Source organism: Conger conger, chromosome 4 (assembly GCF_963514075.1).
Source record: "Conger conger chromosome 4, fConCon1.1, whole genome shotgun sequence".
Classification (NCBI taxonomy): Eukaryota; Metazoa; Chordata; class Actinopteri; order Anguilliformes; family Congridae; genus Conger; species Conger conger.
The window spans coordinates 25,570,041-25,596,308 of record NC_083763.1 but is presented as its reverse complement, the minus strand read 5'-3'; the positions used below and the strand labels follow the sequence as shown (position 1 = coordinate 25,596,308).

General features: G+C 48.3%; 1 protein-coding gene across 3 annotated transcripts in view; it reads right to left on the bottom strand.

The window, feature by feature from the left end:
* pard3aa (par-3 family cell polarity regulator alpha, a) overlaps positions 1-26,268 on the bottom strand; it is a 390,604-nt gene that overhangs the window by 232,731 nt on the left and 131,605 nt on the right. For all 3 annotated transcript variants that reach the window (XM_061238372.1, XM_061238374.1, XM_061238373.1), the window contains exons 3-4: positions 20,698-20,878; positions 3,105-3,283 (exon numbers count right to left, since the gene is read on the bottom strand). In XM_061238372.1, the coding sequence (XP_061094356.1) occupies positions 3,105-3,283; positions 20,698-20,878 (360 nt within the window). The remainder of the gene's footprint in view (positions 1-3,104; positions 3,284-20,697; positions 20,879-26,268) is intronic.

Here is a 26,268-nt window from a genome sequence, read left to right as displayed (position 1 = left end):
TACTCACACACACACACAAACAAACACACACCCGTTTCTAATCAAGCTCTCTAAATATGGTAATTTAATCACCCCTCATTATTACTGGCTAACTAAACCAAATGGCTGCCATGCACTCCCCAGGTAATGCCAATACACTATTATTAAGGTGCTATTTTTCTTACGGAGCTATCCTATAAAACTATACTATTACACATGTACGCAACTACTGCACCATGTGGATGTACATGCACACAGGTTTTACCATATTCTAAAATGAGCAGTTTGGGCACAGGTGCTGGCCCCCTGAAAATGAGTGCATCACGAATGGTCAACTCGGCCTTGGCTGAGAGTCAGACTCCCATGTTGTTGGGAAAACGTGTGAACTTCCTGCTCCACAGCAGCCAATTAAAAAGAGTCGTTATGCCACGCTATGCCAAACCCCCCAATAATTTCATGAGGGAGGAATCACCCTATGCGTCTCCCGCCCTATGCTTCCCCCTTTAGCCATCACATTCTCGTTTAATCCTCATTTGCGGTGTTTATAGAGAGCACGGAGTGGCCGGAGCAGGCCGTCCGGCTCGGCCCAGAAAACCTGCGGAGCGGAGGAGCTCCTGGCGACACTCGGGCTTCCGTCTCCACGCTGAGGCCACGTGCGCGGGAATTTAATAAACCTTAAACCCAAACTCTTGGGATATCTCGGTCGTAAAAGAATACATATGGTTTCCCAATGTAGGGAGCGCGCAATAGTGCATGACCGAGGAGGCCCGAGGAGAAGGCCGAGGAGGGGTCCTGCTGAGGCTCTTTATGATGGCCGCTGGAGTCGGCCGGAACAGCCGTTTCACAAGAATATTCCAGAAAAAGATCCCATAAATCTTATTACAGGTAAAGCAACGGACGGGTGGAACGCTAAATCACACGTATTTACTGCTGGCTCTGCTATACATATTTATTTGCCTGTGAATGTGGCCGAAAGATCTGGGAAGGGCTGTGCGCGCCAAACTCTTTTGGACAGGTGAAGGTTTTATAACGCTAGCTGCAGGGCTCGCAGTTCCCACGAGGAGGCCTGTCAGCGCAAGCGAATCAAAACACAACTTCCCAAATCATCTCCATGCCAAATAAGGTAAAGCGGTGAAAATGAACCAATAAACAAGGGCTGCAGTGGGAATAAAATGTGAAAATGTTATGCTGCGGTTTATATTTTTGCTACGTGTTCGCAAGAAATGGGAAGCTAGCAGCTTGTTTAAAATATATTCAGTGTATCTCTTTTAAGCTGTGAAATCCCCGCTGGGTTAAAGGCTAACGGGCCAAGATGACATTACCAATACATCTGGCGCTTAGTGGATGAAAGGGCCTTCGTGTTCACTTTTTACCAATATTTTTTTTCCAGAGATGAAAGAATTAAAGCAGGTGAAAATTTGTAATAGAAAGAAGCAGTCCAAAGCAATTTACCACGCAAACAGAAGGAGGTCAAACTTTTTACTGAGGTCACAGAACTATAAATGCATGTACACGCTATGCAACGGTTATGTAACTACATGCTCTTATATAATGGGCATAGCTGCAGCTAGGGGTGACTGGTTAAGGGAAAGGGAGTTGAAGTAATCCCATGGCTAGGATTAGGGGAACGGAAAGTTTTTCAAATAAACATTGTAATTACACAGTAATTACAAGGTAGTTAAACCAACTACTTGCTTAATTACCAAAATAGATGATATACTGAAAAAGAGGAAAAATAGGATGACAACACTTTACCCTATGTGGCCAAACTCACAAATACAAGGAATCTTTTCAGATGTATAAATGAGACAAATATCCCTATCAGTTATATAAAATGTGTTTGATGCTTGTTGCATAGCACAGCATCTATCATTTCATTATATGCATTCTCAAATAGGCCAAACAAAAATGTGTTTCACAGCTAAAGCTTGCGTATGTAACAAGTCAATGCTAAGTACGGTACCAAAATAAAAATCCATTATCCTTCATTCACTTGCTTGCAGAACGAACAACTTGATTTCCAAAAGTGCTCCAACTCCACACTTCATTCAAAAACGAACTGGAAAGCGCACTAAATAAAGAATATTAAGTTAATTTTTTTAAAAGCAGTCGCCTTTGGTTCCCTTGCGCTATCAAGAACCGACAGACGCGTTCCGCCTCACACCTTGACATTCCGGCGGCGGTGAAATCCGCTTTCGCTGCAGAATAAAAGAGTGAGGGACAGATTTATTTTTACCTTTTAAATTAAAGCATTCTATAAGATTACGGAGGCGGTGACAACTAAAGTGCTTTAAAATGGGATTATCGGGACCGCTCAAAGACACGCTAATCAGGTCCGGGGTAGCCGTGTCACAATCCTGCCGCTCCCTCTCTTTACGCCCACTCTCCATTTTGAATATTGCAGTTTTCCGAAGCGCTGAGGCCGTGTCATCGCTATTAGAGGGCAACCATTTTGATAAGTTAATTGGCCTCTTTTTCATTTGCGGCCCTGGGGACACTGCACCAAAGAGCTTTCTGATTCATTTCAGACCTTGGGGGATGACCTCACGAGTAAATTACAACAACCGGAACGGCGCCGCGACGAAAAGAAAGGTCTTTTACAAAGTGGCACGATTAATAAAAGAGCACCTTCAAGGTTAGACCAACATGGGGGGGGGGGGGGGGGAATCTTCTGGAAGCTCCAGACGTGTAGGAATGCGTTATGGCTACGAGGGAGGAACAGGGGTCACTGCATCTGGGCACAGGTAATATATTACATACCCACAATTTAAACGGTGATGGATTACTATACAAACAGTACTTACCTGAGAGCGAAGGGGTTTAAATCACACTCAAACGTATTTAAAATGAGTTATTCATACATACGTACAGTGGTACAATCGCAGAAATACATTAAATGCATTAATACCAACACTTCCACTTTGACTGGTTAAAGCTCCTTAAACTTAAAGAAGAACTTTAATATATTTTTCGATATGTATATGCACCCTTAAAAATGTGTTATGAAAGCATTAGATCAATGGAACCAATGCTTGGGCAGTTTAAGTATGGGTAGTTTTAACATGGCCCTTACTGACATCATGGACAAAAGCATCATCACCCAAATGAAGAAGGGTTGCGGTTACCGTGCGTTCCAGGCTGTTGGTGGCGTTGCTGGAGTTGGGTTTGGCGAAGCCGGCCGTGGTGGACCAGCGGGTGGGGTTCTTGCGGGAAGGCTCTTCGGGTGAAGCGTGGGCCTCGGGGAAAGGGGGCACCAGGCCGGCGAGCGCGGGGTCACTGCTGCGGCGGACGTGTAGGGGCATGTCTGTGACACACAGAGACACGGGATCATTCATTCCCTTTTACAGTCATATTTAATACTGCACTGTGTACCCTTCTGGGGCTTCAATAACAGAGGAATAAAAATAAAAGGACCTTACAAAATACGGAAGGAAGGAAAGAAAGAAAAGAAAAAAGGCAAGAAAGAATAGAAAGGAGTAAAGAAATAAAAAACAAAAACAGAAAACAAAACAGAAAAGGAGAAAAGAAAGAAGAAGTAAAAGAAAAAAGTAAAGAAATAAGTTCCTTCGCCAGTGAGCCGTAATGGACGTGAACTTCGGGTCGTGAATCTGGGGCAGGACCGTCCCGCGGCACGCCGTTGGGATTGGCTGCCAATCGACAAATTCCCCCCAACCCCCACCCCCACCACACGCCCCCTGCAGTTCTGCCCCGGAGAGTCAGAGCCTGCTCCACACCACACGCCCCCTACAGTTCTGCCCCGGGGAGTCAGAGCCTGCTCCCCACCACACGCCCCCTGCAGTTCTGCCCCGGAGAGTCAGAGCCTGCTCCCCACCACACGCCCCCTGCAGTTCTGCCCCGGGGAGTCAGAGCCTGCTCCCCACCACACGCCCCATGCAGTTCTGCCCCGGGGAGTCAGAGCCTGCTCCCCACCACACGCCCCCTGCAGTTCTGCCCCGGGGAGTCAGAGCCTGCTCCCCACCACACGCCCCCTGCAGTTCTGCCCCGGGGAGTCAGAGTCTGCTCCCCACCACACGCCCCCTGCAGTTCTGCCCCGGGGAGTCAGAGCCTGCACCCTACCACACGCCCCCTGCAGTTCTGCCCCGGGGAGTCAGAGCCTGCTCCCCACCACACGCCCCATGCAGTTCTGCCCCGGGGAGTCAGAGCCTGCTCCCCACCACACGCCCCCTGCAGTTCTGCCCAGGGGAGTCAGAGCCTGCTCCCCACCACACGCCCCCTGCAGTTCTGCCCCGGAGAGTCAGAGCCTGTTCCCCACCACACGCCCCCTGCAGTTCTGCCCCGGGGAGTCAGAGCCTGCTCCCCACCACACGCCCCCTGCAGTTCTGCCCCGGGGAGTCAGAGCCTGCTCCCCACCACACGCCCCCTGCAGTTCTGCCCCGGAGAGTCAGAGCCTGCTCCCCACCACACGCCCCCTGCAGTTCTGCCCCGGGGAGTCAGAGCCTGCTCCCCACCACACGCCCCCTGCAGTTCTGCCCAGGGGAGTCAGAGCCTGCTCCCCACCACACGCCCCCTGCAGTTCTGCCCCGGAGAGTCAGAGCCTGCTCCCCACCACACGCCACCCTGCAGTTCTGCCCCGGAGAGTCAGAGCCTGCTCCCCACCACACGCCCCCTGCAGTTCTGCCCCGGGGAGTCAGAGCCTGCTCCCCACCACACGCCCCCTGCAGTTCTGCCCCGGGGAGTCAGAGCCTGCTCCCCACCACACGCCCCCTGCAGTTCTGCCCAGGGGAGTCAGAGCCTGCTCCCCACCACACGCCCCCTGCAGTTCTGCCCCGGAGAGTCAGAGCCTGCTCCCCACCACACGCCCCCTGCAGTTCTGCCCCGGGGAGTCAGAGCCTGCACCCCACCACACGCCCCCTGCAGTTCTGCCCCGGGGAGTCAGAGCCTGCTCCCCACCACACGCCCCCTGCAGTTCTGCCCAGGGGAGTCAGAGCCTGCTCCCCACCACACGCCCCCTGCAGTTCTGCCCCGGGGAGTCAGAGCCTGCTCCCCACCACATGCCCCCTGCAGTTCTGCCCCGGAGAGTCAGAGCCTGCTCCCCGCTCCAAGGAGGCCGGCTCCCTCTGTCGCTCCCCTGGCACGGGTAGGCGAGGGGGGGGGGAGGGCAGGCGAGGGGGGGGAGGGCAGCCGGGGGAGGCGGTCCGGCCTTTCCTCCGGCGTGGGAGGACGGAGGGGCACCTGACGGAGCGGACCGCTGCACCGCGACCCCTGTCAGCCCGCAAACGGAGAGGGCGGCTATGACAGGAGGCCTTTTCATAAAGAGCCCTGCTCCCAATATGTTGCAGGTCAGGCCTGCGACGCCCCGAGCTCTCCTTCACTCAGACTGTGCACTTGTCAGCTATTTTAGCACCGAATGCGCCGCGCGCGGTCGCGACTGTTACCTCTTTCATCGCTTTGCAGTGACCCGAAGGCTTTTATCAACTTCCCAGCTCGAACCTGTAAGAGTTCTGCGGCTGATATCATACCGAACACAGGCCACGCATTAAAGGAGAGTTCTTTGTACTGATAATGAAAGACTGTCTTTCCATTTCCTCTAACGGTTATAGCCGTGACAGATTTGACTTTTCCTGAAATGTTTAACAGCAGGGATGCTGTGCAGCCCAGGGGAGGAAGTGGACTCAGAAATGCTGTCTAAAGCAAGAAAGTCAAAGTCTATGAGTCACTTTCATTTCATCTCGTTTCAAAGCTATTACTAAAAAGGACAGACATTTTCCATGAGTGATGGGCATAATTGCAAATCGAAACTTTGACAATTTGACAGTTATTTGGAAAGAAAACAATGACAGCCATTACAACGATAGCTTGTATCGAGCATTGATGTGTGCAATGAGGATGCACAGATACACAGAGAAATCATTTGAAATACAAATTGTGATTTAGCCAACGACCTAAGTCAGAACAGAATTATAATTTTGAAATATCATGTTATTCATAGTAATTGCATGTAGCCATCACCATCCCATCCTAGCTTTTGTCTATTTGGAACAAATCAGAAGAAACATTAGACATGTAGCACAACACAACTCAATAGCTGCACTACAGACAATGACTATTAAAACATAAATAAAGATACGCGTAAGATAGTCCAACTGTTGCATAGCACCGTACATTGCAAACTGTAGGTTCTGTTCATACATGTGATGGAAACAGAAAAGTAAAAAGAAACAGGATGCCATCACCGAACTACAGACATTTGAGCATTTGGGCATGTCTCCTAACCACACTAATTACACCCCCACCCCCCCCCCTTCAACAATGATTTCCAGTACATTTCTCCAATTTGAGGACACAATTCAGTTTTGTTCACAACGGTGTATCAAAGCGGAAATGGAATTGTGTAACTCAATTCAGCGTCTGGGATGAAATTAGATGATTACAAAAAAGGGCAGAAGTCTGGCCATAAAGTCCCTTGTAATTTTACACCTCTGCGTTGGCCGTCTCATCCTCCATAAATTGCATTACAAATTGCTAATGCCAGAGGCATATTAACCAGGGCTGACAGGCATGTGAATCTTTTCTTTTTTTTAATGAACCTTCAGGGTAGTGCAGGGCGCTTCTCCGATGGCTGGAAACATCTCCGGGGCCCTGGCTAAGCTAACGCTAATCAGAGACCGTCTTCAGGCCGAGAGCGGGCCTGTCCGTGGGCTCGGAATTAGCCTTTATGGATTTTCTTTTTTTCCTGGAGCCGGTCGAGCGCAACCTCTGGAATCCATCGAGCCGGGAATGTGAGAAGGAGCGAAAACCATGGGAAGCGCTCAAATATCGAACAGATGTGGTCGGTCACTCGGGGAGCAGGTCTGAGCGAACGGGGGGAGGAAACTCGACGGGGCACTTTTTATGATTTTCTTTCCGTTCTCCCTCAGCAGTCGGGCCTCCCGTGAACAGACAAAAATACCGGGGGGGGGGTGGGGGGGGGGCGGTTTAAAGATGCTCGGAGATGCAGAACAGGTTTGGTGGGTCCACACGGCCGGCTTTTTAAATGAAGTCGACCTGCGCGCGATGACCGCATCTCTCGTACTGCTGCTTACATTCTTCCATCGTATCTGTGACCAATCAAAATGGCAGGCTACCCGTTCCGATTCTGACGGTGGCAACATGGATTTGCACCGGCCTTTTCAAATCAAGGGTTCTTGGCATAGTGCTGCAGGGATGGCCGCTTTCATCTTTAGCCCAAAAGAAAGAAAATCAGTCGAGAATCTTGCTTAAAATGCCTATCACCACTGGCAAAGGAAAACAGGACTGTAAGAATGAACAGGACTGTTAGTCATCACAAACTATCACGTACATTTACCAAAAATAACCCTACCTTCTGTTACAACATAATACATAGAACAATTACGTGAAGTCAAAGACTAATTAATCACCCTGCAAATTAACTACACGGTATGAACTGAATGGTAAAAATTCCCAGCAGAAGAAATGGAGAATATTCAACAAATGGAGAGGAAGGAACAAAGAAATGTAATTCTGAAAAGTCTCATCCAAAGAGCACACAATGGAAAAAAGTGATGAAGTAAAAAAATATCAAAATATAGTTCTTTATGGTTGCTTTCTTGGGTTTGACAGTAATGTTTTAAAGCGAAAGCAGGTTTGACACTGTAAATGCCTTTAATGAATGCAATGTTTTGTCTGACATTTGAACCTGCTGTGAGCGAGAGTAATGGGCCATTATTGAAGCATTCATTCTAAAAAGGCTGCTGTTCCCATTGTGCTGCCGTTTTATTTTAGATGTCTGATTGTCCAAAGGGCACTTTTCCCCCCCTTTGGTCAATTGTCAGTTGTCATAACTGTCAATCAGTGGCACCCAGCATTATGGAAACAGACATATGTAATTACTGGTGTATTGACAGAAAAATATCAACACTTCAAAATAAAGTAATTAATTACATTCCATAACATTTCATTTAGCGGACGCTTTTATCTGAAGCGACGTCCAAAACATACGTGCATACCAAGGATAAACTAGAGAACAGGTCAGAGAAGGTACAATTCACATAGGATCGGTTTTACAGCCAAGAACATAAGTCTGGTACACATGGTAGAAAGGCCAAGTCTGTAAGTAATAAGGTCAGGAACTACTGTACCGAGACGAATACAAATTCAACAGTCCTAGAATATAGTACAACATACAGCAAGGGACTAAAGATTGAGACGGGTGAAAACAAGTGACAATAGATTAGGGGACTCCCGCAGAGGAGTCAAGGTACAGCGTGAAGAGGTGAGGCGTCAGACTACAGCGGAAAATGGGCAGCAAGTAAGCAGTTCTTATAGGAATGGGGAGGTCATTCTGCCACTGGGGAACTAGGGCTAGGACTTTGAGCATGGAAAATACCCAATTCATTCATCATACAAACCTGAATGCTTATATACTGTATGTTCTTATTGATTATTTACTTACTTTGACCAACACTACTCCATATCCTCCTTCAAGTACAATTTTCTCATGTATATATCGACATTTCGGTGCAAACAGACAGAAAACAAAGACTTTTGGGGACTGCAATAGTCCAGGTGTCCCACAGTGGATTCAGAGGGCACATTATCACAGGTAGCTCGTACGCTAACCGCCTTTCCCTCAGCCAATACGGGCTTCAATGTAATGCATGATTGGATTACCTTCCAGACCAAAATTGGCCAGTCCCGCGTTTAATAACCTGGACGACCACTTAAGACAAACCGCCCATCGATCTGGGGTGAACCAGGAGCCGGGGAGGGCACTCTAACAAGATGAATGTGTAATCTTCCCTGCAGCGAGGATTAGAACCAGGGCAGTACGGCACCGCTCCGGTTAGCCCAAAACTCCACTGGGAGCGGCCATTTTCCCTCCCATCCATTTATCTCCCGACTTCAAACCAACGCTAACGTGCTATTTGTTCATTCAGACGCGCTCTTGTAGACAGAGAGAGGAAAACACGCCCGCGTAAAAGCAAAATTGTTGTTTGAGGTAAATATGAAAAATCGATAGCTAACCTCCTAACACCCCGTATCGACTCTCCCGATTCAGGACGCATCAGACACTCGAGTCCGCTTTTGGCTCCGCCGTCCCCGGGTTTTCAATCATTTAAATTGACGTAAGATACACTCTGTCCTCGGCGTGGAGTTTGGGCCGCGGCGAAAGTGGTCCTGACAGGCAGCCAATGACAGGCGGCGTAATGGAGGGGGGAGAGCCGGGCGGGAATATTGATAAGGCCGGGGCCAGGAGCCGCGCGCAGGTGAGAGCGCTCGTTACTTCCTCTTCTCGTCTCGGCTCCGGGGACCTTCAGCTCGCTGTCGACTCTCATTCCGCCGAGGGGAGCTGAGGCATTAAACCCCGGCCGTGAAATACAGTCTTAATTTTACTTCTCCGGGCCCAGTCAGCCATCCATTTTAAAGAATGGAGACAAATATGGAAAGAAATCTAAACCGGTAGCATTTTTCGAACGCTTCGGGTTTCTCGGCGCTGAATAAATATTGATGCGCCTTTGCGCAATTAGCGGACCAAACAATATATCTGTCTGAGACTCGACTGCCTAATTGGTTCTTAGGCAAAGAGGGGCGAGAGAGGAAAAAAACTGACTTTGAAAAAACTGAAATAGTCAGAGATTTCAGAGTGAGGAACAGTAAAACTGACAGTCAGTTAGTCGAAGATCAGAGTTTAATATCACATTAATAAGTACACCTATGGTAAATATGTATGACACGCCGAAAGCTGTGCTATTTTTAGTTCCCGGTAAAGTAAGAGTGGGTGGGATGAGAGACGGAGAGAGAAAGAGAGTGCGCGAGAGAGAGAGCACATTTGTGAGAGCGTGTTTGCGAGTGTGTATTCACATACTGTATGTTTGCATGTATGCATGCAACCCACAGAATCTGGAGGGGACAGGGGGAAGGGGGTATGTTCAGATCCTCCAGAGAGTTTGTTTGCCATGATAGCTACAGATCCATTCACCAACATAGGCAGGTACGCAGAGCCTTGCAAGGGGGAAATCAAACTTGCAGCTACCATTGTTCAGAATAGGGGACCTGTCATAGATAATTGTTGTTTTACTTAAACAACTTAAAAGCACTTAAGGTGGGCTGAAGGAGGAATGCACGTAGCACTATGCACACCCAGTCAGACCCAGTGTACCTCACTGCTCAAGTCACCGGTTCCAGCTCTGAAGCTGCTAAACCCCACTCCTGCTACTCGGTGGAGAGGAACCTTCCGGAGAACAGCTGGCAATGCTAGTGCAGGATGGAAAGTGAGGCGCTGCTTAAAAAACGGAACACTTTCTCCAGACAAAAAGTGAGTTCTGGAGAGTGTGGAATGAAACCCTGGCCATTCACTCGGTTATTCCCCTCGCCGGCGAGCACTAGGATTTGGTAAAAGCGAGAGCCGTGGAAAGTGCCGCTTGTCAGTCACGCAAGAGGGGTTTAGCCCAGCGCTTCCCCGCCATCTTGAAGTGGCCGCTATTTCCAGCACCTGTTGTGCCGTTCCCCCTCTCCCGTGTTTAACGGCCCTCTGTGAAAGGGCTGGGAAGGCGGCCGCACACAGCTCCCGCCGTACGTCCCCGCGCCCCCCGGAGGAGCAGAGGGCTATTCATAGAGCCGTGAACATTGGCTACTTTTATCTGGCCTTCGCAGGGCTCGGGCCCTCCCCCCCTCGCTGGCCCGGCCTTCCCCGCTGGAACAAACCTTTCAGAGAACCGCCAAACTCCTTTCCCCCACCCCGCCGCCCCCTCTCGCCGAGCTTAGCCACAAAACGCGCTCCGCTGAGACCAATTTCTCTCTCGGGTCTCGGCGTTTTCTTTAGAGCCGTTTCTTTTGGTCGCTGTTGTTTTTTTTTCTGACAGGGAGAGGAAGCGGAGTGCTTTCTCCACACACAAAAGCAGCCTCCCCCAGAGACGGGCTCTGTAAAGCTCACAGCCCCGCCTCTGCCAGAGAGGGAACAGGTGACAGCAAACAGGTTAGGCACAGAAACACCAAACCACGGAACGCGAGCATCAAATTAACTTAACCTTACTTAAACTTATAACTTATACCATAACATAACATAACATACAGTAACACAACATACCATAATATACCACACCATAATATACAGTAACACAACATACCATAACATACAGTAAAACAACATAACATAAAATACAATAAAATACAGTAGCACAACATACCGTACCGTAACATCCAGGAACATACCACAACATAACGTAACATACCACAACATGTCACACCATAACATACCGTATCATGACATAAGGACAAGAACAGGCCATTCAGCCCAGCAATTCCTACTACTAACGCTGTGTACCTAATGCTTAGTTTACCAAAAAGCTAGATTGTACCCATAAATTATAATACCCCCCAATTATAATCAGCGAAGTAAACATGCACTCTGCTGTGGTGGCATGAGCGCCAAATCATTACGCCGCGTCTTCCATTAGCCAAAAGGCAAAAATGCAGCTGATAAATCGTGCTCATTAAACCCACGCACACTTTTCAAGACCGAAAATCTTAAAGATAAATAAAGCCGGACCAAGCGCTCATGGGTAATTATTAAAGCTGCTCGTTTGGGCAGCTGGGAGATGAGTCAGGCGGGGCGTGGGGAAGCGTGATCCGCACCGAAACACGCCCGCTTCAGATGCCACGGCGGAGAACCTTCCGGATCTGAGAAACGTCGGTGGAGCTGCGGTCTCTCGGTGCATACAGATAGCATTTTCATCACGCTACACCGACGGCTGTGCAATCCAATATCTCCCGCACAATGCAGATTACTTCGCCAAGCCCGGCCTCTTAATCCCGGCTCTTCCCGTGGCCCCTTTCCGCCGAAAAAGTGCGAGAGAAAACCAAAAACTAATTTCTCCTGCTTTGTGCATTTCTGTCTTTATGGAGAAAAAATACATTTTTTTTTTTCCTCTGGATCTAATCTTGTGGAGATGAAAGCCCTCCTGCAGTAGAAATGATAGGGACTCTCCCCCTATGGCCTTGTCTGAAATTGGCTATTGAACTGCCTGCTCCGTTTCTGATTGAAGCTATCTGCATCACACTGGGCACGGGTACACAGTGTGTAAATATGTAAATCACCACCGCCCAGCAAACACACACAGCTTATGAAATAGGGGTCAGCGTAGACAGAGGGGAAATGAGAGAGGGAATGGGTGAAAGGCCTTCAGACGAACATCCTGCAATACAGGACAAAACACATGTACTAAATTATTTGTGTGTGTGTGCGTGCGTGTCTATGCTTGTATGTTCATATAGTGCAGCCCGTAAGTATTTAGAAAGTGGTAGAATTTCTGTTCTTTTAGCTCGTAACTCTAGCACATTGTATTTGAAATGAAACCATGAATATGAGTTTAAATCGCAGACCCGAACATTTGAGGGTATCGAAGCCAATGCACTAGAGTTCAGAGCCAAAGGAACAGAAATTGTACCACTGTCCAAATACTTATAGACTGCACAGTATGTGAGTGTCTGTGTGTGTGTGTGTGTGTGTGTGTGTGTGTGTGTGTGGTTATGACAGTACACACTGTGTTCAGTAGTTAACCTACCAGCACTTGGTGGTACTTTTCAGCCAGCATATGGAGTCAGGGGGGGCTTGGAGTGTGCATTATCGGTTGAGTGTGCACATGAAAAAGTACACCCTCCAGATTTAGCCCAACATATGCGGGACCAGACTAAAGAGCAGACGCTGGGAGTGTGACTGGTGGTGAATCTTGAGTGTTTCCGGTCTCATGTGGAGAGCGTTTCATAACAGCACCATCAAACAGAGGAAGGGTACACAAGAATTTGATCATCGCTCCATACCATCGCAATAATGAAAAAACAGAAAAGCACAGCCAACCAAAAGTATGTTTGCTGGCAGTCGTCAACGTATTGCCATTGTAGCAGCACTCATAGTAGCCAAGGGAGACAGACAGTTGAGTCAATTGGACTTAATTTCCCCAGATTGTGTCCAAATCGACTGTACAAGCAAGGGCAGAGGTAGCTAAAAAAAACCGACACAAAAGCATTAACTACAGCATTTATTTTAAAGATTGAAATCTGTTTGCTTGGCCTAAAAAGCACAGGGCTGTTTATTTTACATTTTCCCCTTGCATTCCACAGCCCGATGGATTCTATTCTGTTCTCCCTAGTGTATTTCTTTCCCGGTTTTAAAGCTGCCAGATAGTCAGAAGCAGATATATGAGCATGTCGGCAACTCCCAGCTGAGACCTTGGGCTACACAGAGAATCTAATCCCGTGCAGCCCACCAAAATGGAGGCTGGCCTTTCCCATTTATCAGGCCTGTCTGACACCGGTCAAGAATTTGGGGGCAGCGAGGAGACCGGCTCTCACACTGTCAGACTCTCAGCTGTCTGAGGCCTCTCTATGGTCCCCCCCTTCCACCCTCTCTCGCTTTCGGTCCTCACTTTATCCCTCATGCATGTTCTCTCTCTCACACTCTCCCACTCACTCCTCTCTCTCTCTCTCTCTCTCTCTCTCTCTCTCTCTCTCACACACAAGCTATCTCAGCTTCTACTCTTCCCGTTCTGCTAGAGATGCTCATTCTGTCGCTCTCACACTCACAATATCTCATCTCTCTTTCTCCTTCTGCCTCTCAAACATCTCCCCCCCCCCCCCCCCCCCCTCCACTGTATTCGCTAAACTTGGGCAGTGAGACTTAAGCTTGTACACAGATAGACCATAATGCGTATTTTGTTACTGCGTGTGTGTGCATCTGTGTGCATGTGCTGTTACGTGTGCGTGTTTGCACTGTGTATGTGTCAGCGCAAGCTGTGTGTGTGAGTGTGTGTGCATGTATTGAATACTTGTGCGTGCGTTTCTGGTGTACACGCCGTGTTGTATGTTCGTGTGTGTGTGCGTTTTTGTCTGCTTCTGACACAGCTGAGCCAAAAGCACTTCAAAGATGACAACAGGTGTAGGTGCGTGCCAACGAAACAGTCGCTTTCCAGGGTGGTCTCCATTGACGTCTTCCCCTTACATTCTCCCAGAACACAGATGAAGCCTGCAAAATTGCAGGCGCATAAGAACACAAGATTGGAGGAGACTACAGAGATAGTAAGAGCTGACAAGAGCCGACAGTCTCCCCCGCTCTTCCTTTAACTCGCGAGGGGAGTAAGAGACGACCTAGCTGAGCCCGCGACAAGTCGTCATCTTAAAAGTATTGTCTGGTGAGCACGGAGAAGAATACATTAGCATGTAAGGGCTAATGGAGCATTCCTATTCATGTCCAAAACACAAAGGCTAATAAGTCATTTTAATGGGGTTCTCAGCCACTTTGTCGGCTTTGGATAAGGGAGAAAACAACTAGGATGCCGAACAGTTGCGAACGGCGTAATTTCCTACAGGGCCTATTAGAACAAACCCAGATGGGAAATAAAGACAGGCTGGAGCAATATAATCAAAACTCCTTCTGAACATAATGGAAGGTCGGAATAAAGGAAATCCCCTGCCTCAGTCTTTCGCCCTAAGTGGACACAGGGAGGAGCCGGGGGACGGCTGGGCTGGGGCACTTCAAAGGAAGAAGAAACAGGATCAAAAATACATGCCGAGGACTGACTCTCATACAAATGAACTCTAGTTAACAGCACACTTCTGTTGTTCTCTTTTTTTTTTTTGCTTTTTTTCAACATACCACAGGGACAGGCAAGGGGGGGGTATTTTGAAGCCTGGTTTCACATTCACAAAGGCTCGGACATGAAAGGTCTTTGTAGTCTGTTTTTGAATTGGGGGCTTGAAAGTACATGGGCCTTCTGCAGGCAGGGGACTTCGTGACATTGTTTAATGGCGATGTGGATCTATTATTGAGGACATGGAAACAGCAGACAGGGGAAAGCAGGTTAAATACCACCTGGCAGTGAATGAAACGGTACGATGCTGTGCCAGGGATAGGAGGCCAGGCCCCGTTTCTAGGAAAGATCACTTCTTGTTTGCGTGCCCGATTGGATTCATATGTACCCTGTTAGATTTGAGTTAGCAGCGTAGCAAAAATAAACATTCGTACCACCCACAAGACTTCGAAAATAGGATATACACGAATCACATGTTCTTACACGGCCGCGCAAATGGGACAAAACGTTTAATGTACAGAGACCTATAAATTTAGCTCCGCGACTTAATCCTCCAAAGAGACAGCGTGTTTGTTTAGCATTGATTAAGCCAGATGACGCAAAGAAGAAAAACCGTAGCCCACTACCGACTTCCCATGGCCTGTCCTGGGGGGAGGAACATAAATCACCTCGCATCCACTCAGGGGCGAGACCCTAATGTGTTCACTCAGCTCCCTCAGTCCATTAATACCGAAGCCTCCAGGCGGACGGCGAGCGCCATCCGACATGCGATCCGCAGGGCACCGCGGAGGGGAGCGGCTCGGTTGAGGCGGTTGGTGGGGAGGTTTGGATAAGATGGTCTCGCAGAGCGTGGGAGAGCAAAGGGACCTCCTGACTCAGTCATGGTCGACAGCGGTGGAGAATGCAGGCAGTGCTCAGGAGTCAGGAAGGAGAGGGGGGGGGCAGTGCTCCCAGCTCAGACACGACTCTCTCCGCAACGCACTCCGTCTTACGTCGGAGGGGAAGGGGAGGGGAGGGGTTCGGGGCTGGTTTCACGCTCAGAGAGCTTCACACTTCATTTCTGAATCAGTTTCTTGAACATTTAACGGTGTCAACGGTTACAATAATTAGCAGTAATAAGCTTTAGATTAAATTGTGGCAGTTTTATAGTTTTATGAGTAATAGTCGGAATTATATGAGCTCGACGCCCACTTCGGAGATGGAGCCGAGCCGTAAGCCCACCCCACCGCACCCCACCCACCAACCCCCAATTTTCATTAACGCGAGAGGGCAGACCATAAAGAGCTGACATACCTAATAAACTCCACTCTAATTCGGGCTGACAAAGGCAGTTCAAGGCCCTCAGAGAGATTCAAAGTGTCTTTTGCCCTTGCTCTGAATTGCCAGCTGGTTTAAAGAATGAGAGCTGCACTCTTAAGCCAAAACATGCCGCATTGGAACCGGGAGAGTGGCGCAATACTGCACGCAATACCGTCTCCGTGCTGAACGCAGCGTGAGAACCAGGCCCTGAAAAAACACTCTCTACGTCTTCAGCTGCCCTCTGATTCCTCCGATATTAATGTTTGCCAATTTCATTATTGTGTTCGGCGAGAGATTGTAAAATGGGTCTATTGACAAAAAAAACAAGAGATGAGAATTGGCACGGCTGACCCCCGCCGCAGTCAAACCTGTTTGCAGTTCAGGCTGAACCTGTTAGCCATCTGTAATAGGCAATCACCCCTCTAGGAAGACGATGGAACCAACCTGCGAGCGAAAGCCGAAGAAATAATCTTAGATTGCTTGCAGCTTGGTAACAAACTCCATGAGATTAGCTCGGTTTTTTTTCCCCCGCAAAAACTCGATGACTCACAGTGGCCCGCTCCGCCCCAAAGACAACCGCCACGTGTTGTGTTTTTCTAGCCCGTGGCGTCGCAAGTTCTCTGCGGAAATCTGTCACTCGGAACACGGCGGGGCAGACTACAAGCGCATGCGTCCCCTGTCGACATCTGTACAGCTGCAATTTAAGCACTGGGCCTTCGAGCGACAAGCCTGCGCGGAAATTGATTGAATAAAGCGGGGGGGCTGCTTATAGGTGTCCAGGGTTTTCCCAGTGGGCGACTTGCTTAATGACCGATGCGCTCGCGTGCCACTGGGGTGAACCGGCGCGGTCAGGTTATCCGGCACTCCGGTTCCTTCATTGTCATTCATGACTAGCCTCGGTGACTGCAGGCTCTCGCGGGCGTCCGACCGCTTCCGACTGCTGATTCTGTCCCCGCGAAATGGGCCGCCTCCTCCTGGGGGAAGCTCGTATCCTCTCCGCGGACGCCGGATGTGTCCACACACCAGCCGGCGTGGCTCCAGAGCCCGGTCACGCTCTCCAGCCTTGTTCAACGGCTCGGCTTCAGCCAAACGGCCTGCGACCGGCCAGACGGTTCACCTGGACCCGGGTCGGCCGTCGGGGCGTGTCCATCTGGGCCGTCCCACCGCCACCTGCCGTGCCGCGCGGATGCACGGACGGCCATCCCAGTGTCTCGGGGGGTGGCTCTGCCAGGTGGAGCGGCAAGCACAGCGCCGAAGCACGCTGGGGTAAAGAGAAATAGGTACAGCTGCACCGAGGATATGGGGATCAGGGGCGAAATCGGAGGAGGGAGCCTGAGGGGGATGGAGGGTTAGGTTAATTAGCTGGCGGTACCTGCGGGGGGAGCTTCCAGCCTTACCGCACAACAACTTTTAATGCCGGTTTGGACACAGAAACTGCTCTGCCAACTGAGAAACAACAACAGAAAAAAATACTATTTACCCTGTGGTGGAGGGGCTGGAGTGTAGGAGCCAGAGAAAGAAAAATAAGATCAGCTGAGCTATTCAAGTTTCATTCCATTCCGCTGCATTCATTTGTGTTAAGTTTCAATGTTGCCATAGTTCCATGTTCAGAAAGTTTAGTTGCCCATTATCCATACAATTATGAACAAATTACATTCATTATGGCAATTTACATCTCATCTCCCATCCAATTATTACTTGGCCTGACCTCAGCGGCATGTTCTAATATGAAAATGTAAAACGCTCTCTAGATCTGAGTAAAACGATCGATAAAATTCAAGCCATTATTAGTCGAGATATCCATAATACTACGCCTCAGAGCACAAACTTAAGAGGTAATGGCGGTGCAATTTGAGTGCTGATTTGTGTTATTGCCGTTTCTAAACGGGCTCGGTCGCACAGCACCCGGTGCAACTCGCAGACTCCATCGCAAACGGCCCTCGCTTTCTAATTCGGCATCAGAAAAGATTACCCGTCACAAAGGGCGCAAACAATGGAACGTTCTGGACAAAAGGACCTGACATTGACAGCAAACCTTGTGATTTAGCCAGCCGAGATTTCACACTGAAGGAGCAGACGTCCATTTAAAAGTGTCTGACGGTTCATGAGCAGAATGAGTCATGTCTCAGAAAAAAGGAATAAGAAAGTATACAGCCGTACAAGGACCAACTTTGCTGAAATGTTCGTACGCGGTGGTAGAACAGATGCACAGTAAAATGATTCAGCTGGAGCAAGAATTTATGTGAGTCCAATATGCTTCCAATATACTCCATAAGGGTAATAATATACTCTGTCAGAGCTGGTTTCACGCTGAACATTTTATTGCGTACACGTCTGAAAATCGCAGTTTTTCTGTATATCCCATAACATCAAAATAGTGAAAACCCAGTCCCGCGTGTTTAATCTTTGTTCATTTCACACTAATAACAGCATCGCGACAGAGCCGTAACACGTCTGACTTGCATCAGAGCCTCCACCGGGCCCACATTACTGAAGCCTGGTCCTCAATTACATCAGAACGGAGGCTAAATTGGGAACACATTGACACCCGTAGAAATTCCTTTCTACAGTACGAGAGGCGGCGAAAGTCCCAGGCACAGAAAGGGCTGCTGAAATATTGGAGGAAGAATTGGTTCCTGCTGACAGCAATCACATCACAGAGTTTTCTTCACACATTCGCTCCGCGGAGCTCCAGAACCCCCCCATCAGCCCCTTCATGAGAGTCATAAAAAAATCAATAGTTCAAAAGGGAGCCCAAATAACATCTGAGACATTAATTTTCTATTACTCCGCTGGAGAAGGGGGGAGAGAGAGAGGGGGGGAGAGAAAGGGAGCAAGAGAGAGGAAGGGAGAGAGAGGGAGGGAGCAAGAGAGGGAGGGGGAGAGAGGGAGTACTCCAATATATAAGGGGGAGGGAGAGAGAGGGAAGGAAAGGGAGCAAGAGAGAGGAAGGGTGATAGAGAGAGGGGGGGGAGAGGGAGTGTTACTCCACTGGAGAAGGCGGAGGGAGAGTGAATGATAAAGGGAGAGAGGGAGGGAAAGAGAGAGGGAGGGAGGGAGAGGGGGAGTGTGGGAGAGAAAGAGGGAGGAAGGAAGAGAGAGAGGGAGGAAGGGAGAGAGGGAGAGAGGCAGAGAGATGTAGGGGGAAGAGAGGAAGAGAGAGAGGTAGGGGAGAGAGCGGAAGAGAGAGGGAGGGAGGGAGAGAGGGAGGGAGAGAGGGAGGCAGAGAGAGAGTTCAAGCGTGCATGTGCAGGCGGGCGTGCGAGCCTGACTGCTCTTTGAAGACACCAGCTTCCAAACACATGCTGATTTCTCTCTCATTTTGTCTTTTTTCTTTGTGCTCACCGTGTACTTACATAAATATCAAAAAAGTCTCATAAATAAATGAGGCTCACAATGATTTTTTTTCCCCGTAAAATGTGAATGATCTTTCTACAAAGGGAGAAGTAGCACGGCATCTGCATTCTGATAAAATGAAATGCGGGAGACGTTGCTCGAGCTTCGAGTGCTTGTGTTGAGGAGTGGGGGGAGGCTACCACACTCGCATACTGATCTGGAATACCTGGTGCCCACACTCCTGTCTGCAGTGCTCAGTGAGTGTACTCCACACCTTCAGTATGGGCATGATCCTCAACTTGAGCACAGTCTACAGTATGTACTACTGCCCTTTAGTTTAGGGTCTGCTTATAAACTATAAATGAACCCTTAAATAGCATTTTAACCATTAGTAAACTAAAAGACAGCTGCTATAATAGGCAATGTATTTATCAGCATTAAGTTTGTTTGTGGATTATATGTGATTACATGTTTTCGTGATCGGTTATATGTGATCGGTCTGTTTGATCAAAGTCTTTTAACACATTATTAACATTAGCTACATTAATATTAAGTTCCCTTTAAGCAGTTGTGTAAGTCATAGTAAAGAAGTTAAGCAGTTACACTGTGAGATTGATGATATCTCATGATGGCATATTATATGATTATAATCATCAGAATATAATTTGATCAAGTACTGCCAAACATCTGGCTTTTTTTTTTTTTCCTAATGGCTGGCAGTGTATTAATGTGAATAAATACATGAAGTAATTATAGTTAATGGTTTACTAATGGTTAAAATACTATTTAATAGCGGTGTAGTTATAGTTTATAAGCAAAGCCTAAAGCGTTACCCTGCTTTTCAGTTCTCACCAAAGATACCCTCCAAAATACTACTTCCTGTTCCAGTCCCTGTGTCATTCAGCAGACAGTGTGGTCACTCTGTTCAAAAAGGCCAAGACTGGACACCGACACCGCATTAATCTTCTGACACGGACCTCGCCTTCAAGACCTCAATCGCACTATTGTGGAGACGCATCACCTATAGACGCTGAGTGGGTGTGAAATACGGAGCGGAGAGGAAGCGATGTGAATGCGATGGGTTATTATTAGAACAGAGCACAGAGTGGAATCTCCAGGCAGGAGTGCCACCGGGGATTTTAGGCGCCATGAAAAGTTCTCGCACTGGGCCCTACCATCCCCCAGAAGAGCTGATGTTCTAATATTTTTTGTCAGTCAGGGCCCTTATAATCATCCCAACCCTCTTCCTTACGGCACCACTGTCTCCAGGAGTCAAGGAAACGAAACGTGAGTCTTGGCTAGCCCCACACAGAGGCTGCAGTTGGGTTGATAAGGACACAGTTGGGCTTCAGCTTATGTTAGCCGTGACTGCTCTCGTGCTTCGGGCTTATCCTGGTTCATGATTTTTTTTGCCAGCGACAGAATGCCAGTGCATGCAGAGGACCGTAACCCCAACCCGTCCCCATACACGCACCAGATAGAGGGAGCCTCCCGTCTCAGATAAGACCTGAAGAGACAAAAGCGGCGAGCCTCTTACTGGTTCTGAGCGCCGACGGCGTGACCTCGATCTCGCTGGCCGTCTGGTAGGGCTGGAAGGCCGAGGCCACGCTGGAGTTGAGCTCGCTGCCGAACATCTCGGGGCTCTGGGTGCCCGTGGAGCTGGCGCTGGTGCCGTCGCCGCCGTGGTGAGGGTCCTGCTCGTCGTACACGGCCACGAGCTGGAGAGAGAGAGGGAGGGAGGGAGAGAGAGAGAGAGTCACTTTCTGAGACATAACCGGAACAAACATGGCTAATGCATAGACCAGGTGTTCCCAAACTTTTGGGTTGGGACCCCCATGCTGGGTCACTCAATTTCAGGATGGGGTCGGCTGAAAATTTAGAAAAAGATCAAATGTCATTTTTATCCCTTTGAAATTTGTGAATGTAGGCCACTACATGTGTAATATTACAACAACTCAACTATAATAAGGCAATGAGGCAGGAGAGGTTGTGATATATTTCCAGTATAGTCGAGGCATTAATTTGGGGTCACTTCAGAAAAAGGTTTGGGAACCCCTGCCATAGACTGTCGAATAATCCCACAGCATTCCCCCTGCATTCTCCACACCCTCAGGACCACACACTCAAATGGAAGACATCGTCTGTCATACTTAAACACAGGCAGAGTACGGACATGTTTCTGTGCTGTTAGGAACTCACAGAGAAATGCTAACTCTCCCTTCTTCCCCTAAGCAAAGCCACTCTTGCCAGGCACTGCTACACTACCCCTGCCAAGACCAGTGCCATCTTCACCAGCCGTCAAAATGAGCTTTGTGCCATCAGGGAAGAGACAACCGCTCTCAGGTCTCTACTCTACAGACTCCATTTTGACTGGGTTTTGTTAATGGAGCTCTGGCACAGGGATACGCGGTGTCAGTCAGGGCTGCTCCTTAAGGGCTCGTGTGGGTTGGGGGGGAGGCAGCACCTTACTGGCTGTTCGTTTGGAAATGTCACTAATAATTTGGTGCTGACAAGGCGATTAGCTGCCTGTGCCAGCTCTACATGAAGACTTGTGCACATCGGGACACTCCGGTGAATGGTACGCTTTGGGTAGCATGTCAGCCGCTGTTTCACCTACAACAGCGTGTAGGTGCTTCTCCATCTAAGAGCCCACTTTTCATAATGAGGAAAATGACTCTGCACAGGCAGACTCCAGTGCGTTTACACCAGGGTGAAAATAACAGCCACGTACTAATTTGAGGTTTGCACGTTCACTCTCTGAAAAGTATACATTTTAGCATCAACACAGACTTTTTCTAGTCTATCGTGTCATATCTGCCAAAAGAATAATCTGCAAGTGTGTGTGACGACTGTGAACGAGTGTGTTTGTGGGCATACGCGCGCGTGACGATGAATGTATGCACGCTAGAGCGGGAGCGTGGGTATGTGTACCCGTGTGACCGCGTGTCCAACACGTTACGTGCATCTGCAGTACGCGTAAAGGAACGTACGTAGCCGTGTACGCACATTTCGTGTATGACTCTGCGAGCGTGTTTGCCAGTCCGTGTGTACTCGGGCGCTTTTCCGCCCGCACAAATCCCACACAGTTTTTTTTTGCGAGTTTGTTTTGTACGTTACAGATTACGTTTACCTGGCCTCGTTCTGCAGAGGCATCGGCGTTGCCAAAGAAACGCTGTTTGTCTAAGCGGCGACGGCGCTGAAAGCTTTTCACAGTTGGGTTTTAATCGCTTTTCCTCCCGATAGTGAAACTGCACCTTCTGTGCTGCGCCGGGTTATTACCGTTTCGCAGAGGAGCAAAGCAATCAGCGTCCGCCATGTTACCAAATAAGACTCCTTTTATATTAAAATCACACACTCTCAAGGAGAATTTACTTGACATTTCCTTTATTACAAAGCTTCAAGGCCGCCAGTGTGAAAGCTGTTTTGCCTAGCTTTTATATTCAGCGGATATATATGAAGGCTGTTTTCCGTGAAAGGGTATTGGTAAGTACATTTTCCCCCCAAACTGCTCGTTTGATCCTGCTTTTCTGAGGATGAATTATTCTGCTAATCTCGACAGTTTATCACAGTTACAGCAAAATGTAAAATGACAGTTGGACTAGATGGTTTTGTGTGTGTGTGTTTGTGTGTGTGTGCGTGGCTTGCCAAGCCGGGGCTCATTTGTAAGCCAAACATTTATGAAATTTTAATCAGTCATTAATCCCCGTTTATACAGAATGCTCGGTTAGCTCTTTCCGTAATGTGCTAAAAGCCCCAGACCAAGTTATGCAGAGAACCGAATGCTGTAGAAAGCACCATTAGCTTTCGTCTGTAAAAAAAATAAAAACTGAAAAGCAAACAAACTACAGATCTTCAAATGGCCCCTCATTTAATTCAGAACAACTCCTCTCACTCACTGGGGAAAGTGGTGGGCCCACCCAGTGCTCACACACCCTGTCCCACACATAATCAAATGGACTTGCATTTATCCATCATTCAATATTAATGTCTGCTTGAAAGGGCCCGTTTTCCCCTAAATCGACTTCGGTAGCGAATACTTAGCGAGCTCCGTGAAGCGCCCGGCAGCTGAGGCCATCTCTGGTCTCTGAAGTGCATTTTTAGGTCAAGTTTCCCTGCAGCAGTACCCCTGAAAAGCCTGTCTTCCCTCCCCCGGCAAGGCCAGAGCGCACCTGGACCACAGCACGGGCTAAGCAGTACAGACAGCTACTCCACCAGATGAGCCCAGATAATGGATAGTGGATACACACACACGCACACACGCACGCACGCACGCACACATGCACACACACACTATGGACGTACGCACAGACACACACAGCCTATAGGAGGGGCACTGAGTACTGAAGTTACATATACAACACACATCCGGTCCCATCTTGGTCCTTTTGATGAAACTTTTATAACACCACGTGGGGAGGAGGGACTCATTTTAATATGATTTAAAGCCTTTGCCAAGAAGGAACCTACAAAATGGCCCCGCTTTGGTTCTAGGTCCCCGCTTCAAGGATGTGTAATGACACCATGAGCCCCCTGTTAGGTATGTAGACAACAGCAACCCCCCCCCCCCCCCACACACACACACACACACACACACACATGCACACAGCAGTGGAGTGAGAGTGAGTGTGTCATTATTTGAACAAAATATTTTGAAAGAATTTATGTCCATGTCCCTTGAATGTTTTGGATTGGGGCACACAGCAGGAGATTTATTTATGAAAGGCTCAGCCTTCACCGGCTTCAGTTCACCTCAGTTTAAAAGAGAATTCATTCTTTCCACGGAATACAATGTGGTGTATGCGTGTGTGTGTGTGTGGGTGTGTGAGAGAGAGAGTGAAAGGGAGAGAGAGAGATAGAAAACCGAAAACAGAATAGAGATAAGATTAAAAATGCTTTTCAGAGATAGGAAAAGAGAAAGAGACAGACATTCTGACGTATACAAGTGTCTGCATCGTTGAATCTGTATCTGTTTCTTTCATATGAAAAATCAAGTCTGCCACCCCTTTCCTCCATCACCTTCCAATACGCACTCTCACATGCACATAGAACCATGTGCTCTGGTAAATTATCCAGGACCAGTTTCAAGACCAGCGCCGCTCTTATAAGTGAGAGTAACACCCAGCAAACCTCTATTACCTGCCCAAAGCAGCTTCACTGTCTCTATCCGCCCTGTTCTGGAGAGGTCCGGAACTTTCAGTAAAAGCCTGCATTTCCCAAGCTTTGAAAGAGCAGGAACTCGATGACATGCAAATACACAAGACCTATGGAGGCAGTATAATCTCCCATCTTCACAGAATGGAAATTCAAGCGTAACAGGAACACATTGGGTCTATAATTGAATTACGCTGTACTACAGGAGGTTAAGTATATAGCCTCTTTCACTGAAAAGGTTCTTGATTAGGAAACTCCAGAGGGCAGATGACACAAGTCCCTCCCTGGCAAAGCTGAGGTCATCAGTTTTAAACTCAGCGTCCCCAACTTTTGGCCATTTTGGGTGGTGGGGGGGCTCAGTCCGTGGAGTTGGCCTCCAACGTTCTGAACCTCCATTTCAACTGCCCGAAACTGGCCTGCAAACTTGAAGACGTAAGTGGAATCTCATTTCACATTCAGGTCCCATTGGTAATTTGTTGTTAGGCCTGTGATCCACCAATGGGAAGTCTGTTGCATCAGGCCGTGAGTGAGCACCGCAATTGCTAATAGCATAAATGCTCAAGAAAAAGGCTCCACTTTTATTGTCAGAGAGGACTACACGCACCCGGCTGCTCCTACAATATTCAATGTGGGACATGATGTTCCTCAAAAGTGTGTTTGCAAACTTTTAAAAGTTTGACTGCCGCCCTCCTCCCCACCACACACACCCCCATACACACATACACACATACACACAGACCATCCATCCATCCATCCAGTCACTCCGTCTGTCTGTGATATATGAAAATATCAGTTTGGCTGAATTAGCTGGGGGGTGATGGTTTCAGGCTCTCCCCGGGCTCTGCAGTAACAGGGCTCATCGCTGGGGGTCAGGAGTAACTGAAGCGAATGGGTTTTCGCGGATCAGAGCTCCTCTTCCCGCACAGCCCTGGGCCCACACCTGACTTCCCGCTCGTACCTCTGAAGCCCTCTCACAGTAAGATGAAACCACTTACAGTAATGTTTTGGCTCTGGGCTCACAATCTTCTTAACGGCAAAAAAAAATAAAATAATAAATAATAAACTGTGCTCTTTAAAGCTGCTCTGCAAACGCCAAGCTAGCAAGATCATACGCCCGCACGCAGAGATGGAGAAACTTTTTTTGCTTGGTTCACCTTAGGTAGGTCAATAGCTTTTTCTATGCGTTAATCCCTCGATGGCTTTTTTCATTCAATTACACTCAATTTCTATACAAATTCCTGATATAATTGTTAATTCTTTAAAGCAGTACTCAAGGATATAGCAAACGCTTGAACAAGTATCATTTTGCAGGACACTTGAGTGACGAGGGTAAGAGTTTTCCAAACTTCCCCAGTTTTATTTGCTCACTTTATTTCCCACATCGTTTAACATTCAGCCTCTAGCGCAATGCACTGAGTGGGTTTATTTAGCACCGTGAACTTACGCTAGGGACCGTAACAGTGCAAAAAGTCCTGACACACTCAAAAAAAAAAGTTACTTTTTTTACAACTATTTTAAGCGCAGCTCGACACGGCACAGCTTGATAAGTCAATAACAACCGTCAGAGTATTTTACCAAAAGAGCTTCTCGCAAACTGCATTTACAACCATGTTCTTTTTATTTCAAAAATCTATGGCGTAAAACCCCGACTGTGGAGCAGCGAAACAGATGTTCTGGAGACTAAACGAGCCACACAGTAAAATCTGAGCCGCATACAGCGAGCTGCTTGAAAGCCTGAACGCTGGAAGGCTGCTGGGCGATAGCGGTTTGCGAAAGGTTCCTCCGTTCTGACCGGCTCCTGCTATGCTGGCAGTGTGGGTTTCTGCAGGCAAAAGGTCTCCTGTGTGGTGCACATACCGTACACCACTGGAGGAAACGCTTCATTACCATTCTGCCCACATGCGAACGAGCCACAGCATTGCGTAGTTAAAATCAGAATACAACTTCATTTATGTAG